Source organism: Mastacembelus armatus, chromosome 3 (genome assembly GCF_900324485.2).
Source record: "Mastacembelus armatus chromosome 3, fMasArm1.2, whole genome shotgun sequence".
In the NCBI taxonomy this organism is placed as follows: Eukaryota; Metazoa; Chordata; class Actinopteri; order Synbranchiformes; family Mastacembelidae; genus Mastacembelus; species Mastacembelus armatus.
This window is the reverse complement of record NC_046635.1, coordinates 19,824,414-19,832,216: the sequence shown is the minus strand read 5'-3', so window position 1 is coordinate 19,832,216 and position 7,803 is coordinate 19,824,414. Positions and strand designations below refer to the sequence as shown.

Here is a 7,803-nt window from a genome sequence, read left to right as displayed (position 1 = left end):
CACTACACCAACATGGGGAAATGGTGTCAGCATATAATTTCCTCCTCGGATTTCACACCGATTTGAGTGCGTTTATATGAACACGCATTAGACTATAGGTCATTTAGAAAATTTTGTCACCTAAAATAAAATTTGAATTTGAATAAATAACATTTTTATTGGTTTAACATCAGCGTGCATGGCTCAAATGTTTCTACTTAAATCATTCTCAGACTTTTTAGGATTAAATGTGCATGTGTCCATATCCAAATAGAACAGGCGTGTACGCGCATCCACACACACACACATACACACACATAGACACACATACTGCTGGGCTTGGTTCGTTAAGCCTAATGGTTGAACAATAGACACATCTGCTCATCTTTTTCTATCAAAAGAGAAGGTACTACAGTCTTCTTCGTTTGGTTAAACCGCCACAGATTTGGCAGAGGTGTGGGGGTGGGGTGCTGCGGCTGAAGTAGCCTGATAATTACAGAATAGATCTGCGTGATGTGTATGAAGACACAGGATATAACAGATTTAATTGTCAGGCAGTGTTGCAATTTTTTAAGGCTATCTATTTTGGTTTTCCTTGAGAGGAACTAAGAGTATTTTTAAGTCCCTGACCTCACTAGTTAAAAATCAACTCCAAATGAACCCGGATGTTTACTTCATTTGCACTTAATGATTTAAGGAGGACTGAAGATAAAGCCTCATTATAGCACTAATGAATTTAACGTTTTTCTCAATAACAACTGACAATTAAAGATTAGACGCTGCATCCAGTCCATTTCCAGGGGTCGATGCAGTGAGAGCGCATAAGAGATCCGGCTATTTACATTTTTAGCATTACATTAAAGTCTACAGGCTGCTAAATATGGGCTATTGGGGAGAGCAGCCTTTAGCAGGTGGTTTGATACCGCCCTCCCTTAATAAGGTAGCTGACGTCAGAGAAATGGGGATGTGTGTGTGTGTGTGTGTGTGTGTGTGTGTGTGTGTGTGTGTGTGTGTGTGTGTGTGTGTGTGTGCGTGCGCGCACACACACGTGTTTCTTTGGGAGAGGGAGAGAGAGAGAGAGTATGGGAGGGGATGGGTGTCCAGCAATGCGCATGTGTGGACAGTGTTCTGTGCTGCGGTGGAACAGGGGCTGGAGACACACAACTAGAGAGATGGCGCGGCACCCGACCGGAGCGCAAGGACAGCTGGTTGGCGGTGGGGGGGCTTGAATTCTAAAGAGAATCAGTAAAATATAAACAAAAAGTCTCAAGAAAAAAATCAACAGGAATTCGGAAAAGGAGTTTCCGTTCGGCAAAACAGCATCATAGGTGGGTGGATAAGAAAATAGGTGAAGATAAGGACAGAGGAGAGGCGATTGCAAAGGAGGTTGCTGCAAGAAGAAAAAAGCAACAAAAGAAAATTGAACTTTACTGGACGTGAGGACTTCTGGACATCAGCTAACTGCAGCAGGTCAGATAGATGGTTTGTCCACAGCGCTGCCGGGATCATGAACGCACAGCTGTCGATGGAGAATATTGGCGACCTGCACGGAGTGAGCCATGAGTCCGTGGCCGGTCACGGAGAGCTGCTGAGTGGCCACAGTCCGCATTCGCGTCCCAGTGCCAGGGGTCTGAGCCACCGCGCGATGGGCATGGCGACCCTGCTGGATAGCGGAGACTATCACCCCAGTCACCCCGGACACCTGCATCCAGCCATCAGCATGTGTGAAGCCCCCCCTGGCATGAGTGCGAGCAGCACTTACACCACACTAACCCCTCTTCAGCCCTTACCCCCCATCTCAACCGTGTCCGACAAGTTTCCTCCCCATCATCACCACCACCATCCCCATCATCCTCATCCTCATCCTCACCAGAGGATTCCCGGAAATGTCAGCGGTAGCTTCACGCTGATGAGAGAGGACCGGAGTCTGGCGCCTATGAACAGTCTGTATCCCGCATATCATCACAAGGATCCTTGCATGGGCCAGAGCCTCTCCCCACTGTCTGGTTCGGGTCTGGCCAGCATACACACATCACAGGCCGGCATTCCTCCTTACGCTCATCCCGGTGCCGCCATGCCTGGTGAGAAGATGCTCACCCCCAGCGGGTTTGAGGCTCACCACCCGGCCATGCTCGGCAGACATACGGAGCAGCACATGAGCTCCTCAGCAGGCATGGTACAAATCAACGGCCTCCACCACCACCCGCACGCCCACCTTAGCGCGCAAGGGCACGGCCAGGGGCTGGGGAACAGCCGGGAGCAGGCCTCCGGGCCCGGGCAGCAAGGGGGCGGCGGTGGAGGGGGTGGTGTTTCAGGGGGACAGATGGAGGAGGTGAATACCAAAGAAGTGGCGCAGAGGATCACCACGGAGCTGAAGCGCTACAGCATCCCTCAGGCCATCTTTGCCCAGCGGGTCCTGTGTAGGTCGCAAGGGACCCTGTCCGACCTGCTGAGAAACCCTAAACCCTGGTCCAAGCTCAAGTCCGGCAGAGAGACCTTCCGCCGCATGTGGAAATGGCTGCAGGAGCCTGAGTTCCAACGCATGAGTGCGCTCAGGCTCGCAGGTGAGCGAAGCCTCGGTAAAGCCCCATTTTTGCTTTTATCTTCTGAATGTGAAAAAAACACCTAAACGAGGGCGTTAATTCAGCATAGGGGATCATTGACCCTGAATGCTGCTTTCTATTGAGCAATGGGTCGAGTGGACTGGCAACCAAAAGTGATAGTGTAGTTTTTACCACATTTTGATTACACGGCTTTTACTTGATGGACCCTATAATAATCAGAGAAACATTCAGGACAAACGATCCCTCTACGCTGATAAGTTATTTATACTAAAACACAGCAACGTTTCTCCACTTGTCTCAGGAAATTAGATGTTAGAAGTCTAATGATAGGAACCAGGAACTGATGACCCTGTTTTTTTTTATATTTATATTATTATCAAATTTATGCCTGGATGAGTTCTTCTGGATAGTGAAATTCAACAATGTTAAACAATACGTGGAACGCTGTTCCATCCAGCTGATCCCAACGCACCGAATGTATACCCTGATATCAATCCGCACCCCCTCTCTGTTTCTACACTGATTTTGGGGTTGTGTGAAACAAGTGCTCATGTCGTCTTACCTCAAAATATCGACCGCTGGACTGTGTGCGTAAGCTGATCCTTCGCCGAGAAATCGTTAGGAATGTGTTTATTTTGGTGTAGATGCAACTGATCAGGCTTTTTGGTGTTGCCCTTGGTGTAAACAGAAAGAGAGAGGGGGAGAAGAGTGTGTGCGTCTAGAGAGTCTGTGATAAACTAAATTTAAATGTCAAGTGAAGCTGGAATCGTCGGTGAAAATGGCTTTGGTTAAAATTATGGGCCTTAATTTCCCAACAGAGTAAAATAGAAAAGATAGAGCACAACATAGAGCATGTTTTTATGTTTTGGTCGTAAACTGACTGAGGGTTCTCTAATTAACTGATAGTCCTCTGTATTAATTTGTCCCTGTGGTACGCACGAGTCAATTAGCGCGCGCATTGAGGCCCAAATCTCACGTGCGCGTTTACAGACACCCAATGGATTTGCTGAACGTTTCTGGGTGTAAACAATGACCGATAAATGGGCTTTTTGGCTTTTGGAAAAGTGAGGCTGTGGCCATGTCGTGGAAAGTGCGTGTGTGTGTGTGTGTGTGTGTGTGTGTGTGTGTGTGTGTGTGTGTGTGTGTGTGTGTGTGTGTGTGTGCGCGCGCGCGTGTGCACGTACGTGAGTGTAGCCTAATCGCAATTGATTAGTTTTTTTCAGTTTTCCCATCTGCTGTTGTGTGTGTGTGTGTGTGTCTATGTGTTGATGAGGATGAGACTGTATCACTGCCTCTTTCAAAAGATATGTCGATTAACGTTTGAAAGCTGGCTTTGTGTTTGATCAATCATTTGATCATGTGATTCATTAAAACAAAAATCGATTCATTTTTGATATTTTTTCGTATAAAGAGCTATTCACACAGGCTGTACAGGGGGGGTGCTCTTTTCGTTAGCGCTCATTATTTTTTTCTTTCACATTTTCTTGAGCGCATTATTATATCTCAACTTTTTTTCAACTAAAAACAGCATATAGAAGCTCCTCTTGAACAGATATTTTAAAACACAATAATAAAACTTTTCATTAAAGACGTCCAAACTGTAGGGTGGGGTGAAAGAGGAGAAAAGTTTACAGTTAAAAATAAATAAATAAATTTGAAGGGAATAGGGCTGAGCGCCGGTTTTATTGATCCGCTCGTTCCTGGGTGAACTAGATATGTGATCGTGTGCTGAAGTAGATGTGATATACCTATTGATTTTAGGCTTCTGAAATTAATCTCAGGCCTTTTCTCTTTTTCCCACGTATTCAATTACCTATCTGGATTTGCTTGAATAATGGAATAAGTTTGGAAGGTAGATGTGATTTGGCACAGGAGAGAGATAATTAATTCTGAAGTAAGAGATCAGTAAGACTCTGCAAATGAGGTGTAATTGCAGAGATAATCTTGTTTTTTTTTTGTTTGTTTTTTTTTTAAATACAGCGTAAATTTATTTATATACTTACAGCAGCTCACACCAGAATGCGTTTTCTCGCTAAATAGGTAGAGTTTCGGGTTGTCCAGTTGAATATTTTCAACATTTTCAGCACAGAGGTCTGTTTGTTGTTCTCTTGTACTCTGTGTGATTATGAAACTATGGTCACACAGTATCAGCAGGCCCAGTGTATGCACTGTCTGTTTGAGTGTGTGGAGTTATCTGTGTGTTTGTAATGATTAGCCGGGAGCAGCAGCGGTGTTTGTGTGTGTATGTATGTGTGTGCGATTAGCCTGATAACAAGGCCCTTGTTATGCCCCCCCCCCCCCCCCCCCCGCGCCACCTCACCACCCTTCCCACCTCCCCGGTCCTGGGAAAGCTGAGTCTCTGCCCGGGCCTCCTGTACCGGGGCCAGTCCGCTGTGTGCTGGTGGCTCCTGCTGTCTGAGTGGCCTTCACTCCTACTGATTTATAGCAGCCCTTACACCAGGGGCTCCGGCTCTCTGTTAATATTTACCAGCACTGGAGACACCGGGCTGCTCATACTCACAATTATGCTCCTTTTTATGGTCATGCGGACAGGACACTGTACTCCAGCACAAATCTGAGAGCGCCTCTGGAATCCAAAATCAGCGTTTTTTTTTAAGTCTGTTTAGTAGTTTTTTAAATAATTGCTACTGATATTTCACTGATCAAAATTAAAGAAGCACAACAGACAGTGATAAGCCACTTCAGAGACACCACTGACTACATACAGTGTCCTTATGTAATATTTTATACAATGCAGTGATACGCTTGGAATTAATCTTTTGAACTTTTTGCAATTTTGTCCATATTTTGTGCTGCGTGGATTTCATTGGTTTTTTAATTGGTTTCCTTCTGTTTTTTAGGTTTTCTATAATGAAATGTTTTTATTCGTCCGGTGCCTTTTGCAGAATTAATCAGTGCGGGTTTAGGAATAGCTTTTATAATAATATGCTTTTATTAATTTCCCAAGTGAGTCCACGTTTTACCAGCAGCGCGCGTCTGCCCCCTCCTGGTCTTTGCTGCACTAGAGCTTATTTAAAAAAAATCAAATAAAATAAGCAAGAAGGTCAGCTGAAGGGAGGTTTGATTTGCTGTCAGACGGATTCCCAAGTTTGTCTTACCGATATTAAATCATCAGTCGCTCGTTTTCTCAAGAGAAGTTCTTTATTGAGGAGTAGCCTACAGTTGCTTTCAGCACCGTGGACAGCGCTCACTGTCGTCGTCGTCCCCACCCCCGGCTGACAGGTCTCCTTGTCTGGCTGGTCTGGACAGTGGACCACTGGTTGGGGCTCAATCGGGTCCCACGGACAAAATGTGGGAGAGATTCATTGTGCTATTATTTCCCATGCTGCCTTGTGTTGTGTCCAACAAAATAGTCTTATGGACAAATCTTTTTACTATATTTGATCATAGGGATCTTTGATAAATATGTCTGAAGAAACAGAGTAACATAAAAACAATGAATTTCCTCTGGATATAACACATACAGTTTTTTTTTACTGTTCCCAATTTGCTTCTTGATGTTGTACAACTGTTAATGGACATAATGATAAATAAAAACAATGCAGTTATCAGCAATGGTGGTATGTTTTTGGAGGAATTACTATTTTGACATTCTTGCTTCTCACTTTATAGAACCTACCAATAAACCATAGATGGTAAAGTCTCACGGCTTTAAACACAAATTTGTACCTAAATAGGTGTCAATCAAAATACCCTCCTGCACATACGGAGTAGGTCGAAATGAATGGGAATTTTTCAGATGATGGTTTTAACTTTTAACATGTGTCCCAGTTAGAATGTGGAGGTGACAGAAAGGGATGATTACAGACCAGTCTATGCAGTGAGTCGATTCATTCAGGAGTTTTTCTAAACCAGTTTGAGATGTGATGGAGAAAAGAGTCTTATTATAGTTATATTATTCTTTCACTTACAAAAACTGTTTGTGTTTCTCTTTCCTGAATTCTGCACAGCATGTAAGCGTAAAGAACAGGACCACGGCAGAAATGAGCGGGGGAACGTGACCAAGAAACCTCGGCTGGTGTTCACAGATGTTCAGCGGCGGACACTCCATGCCATCTTCAAGGAAAATAAGCGTCCATCCAAAGAGCTGCAGCTCACTATCGCCCAGCAGCTGGGCCTTGAGTTGGCCACAGTCAGCAACTTCTTTATGAACGCACGCCGCCGGAGCCTAGATAAGTGGGTGGACGATGGCTCCGGTCACGCAGCCAATTCTGGCCCCAACTCCTGCACCAAAGCCTGAAGATGGACTGATTTGACTAACTCATGGACTGACTCAACCTCGGTGGAAAAGCTTTAAAACTTAAGAGAAACAAAGAGAACTTAAAAAGACCTTGAAGCAACATTTTGCCCTTAAACCTGTACTATATTGATATTTATAGTATCCAAAGATGAAAAAACAAAACCAAAGACTTCTTGTTTGACCTGCTTTGAAATGTTTGTTTCAGCATCACATTTATGTCTAACTGCAAAAAGACTATAATTTTACCCCCCTCACACACACACTCACTGTCACTGGTCTCTAGCTTTACTACAACCCTCTCACCTCCCCACCCAATACCAATCTATCATTCACCATCCCTATCTTTAATCTGATTGGTTGGTTTTAATGATGGGTCCTTAAATGGAGGTTTAATCAGCCTATTGGGAGTCTGACCTGCAGCTGTCCACACCCTTGAAAAAACACCCAGAACATGGGGCTCCAGTGGGATTGACCAATCAACTTTAAAGAAAAAACACATCCTACAGGAGCAACTGGATTTGTTGTGCAACCTTTTTTGGATCAGTGGTGGTGATGGTGGACTGTCTGTCTGTTTATTCTGTCTGTCCAGCTGTCGGTTCTTCTATTAAGCATTCCAGACAGACAGGTACATGCGTAGACTGCTAACCCAAAACCAAAATGCCAACCCTCAAACCAAACCAAAAACCCACATGGTAGTGCTTTCTTCCAACATGCTGAAGCGTTGAATAACTTAAAAAAAAAATAGAAACCAAAGCTATCAACACCCAGAAGCCTCTTATGCATCTTAGAAATAAAACCACTTCAGAACATACTAAGTAGTAATTTGACCAAAGAGTTTACTTTGTTGTTGATAATCCCAAGAGTGTTTTTACCTCATGTCCTTCCTTACCTCCTAACACAGACTGTTATATGGGCGTCATGAAGAACACAATGACACTGCTCATTATCCATGCATTTTGAGTCAAATTAAAATTTACCTTCCCTGCAAATAATATACAA

The 7,803-nt window shown here is 44.2% G+C and overlaps 1 protein-coding gene across 1 annotated transcript; it reads left to right on the top strand.

Moving 5' to 3' along the window:
* The first annotated feature begins 1,486 nt into the window (after window positions 1–1,486).
* onecut1 (one cut homeobox 1) lies at window positions 1,487–6,804 on the top strand. Its single transcript, XM_026294016.1, has 2 exons — window positions 1,487–2,543; window positions 6,515–6,804. The coding sequence occupies exons 1-2, from the start codon at window positions 1,487–1,489 to the stop codon at window positions 6,802–6,804; spliced, it is 1,347 nt and encodes a 448-aa protein (XP_026149801.1).
* Window positions 6,805–7,803: the final 999 nt, after the last annotated feature.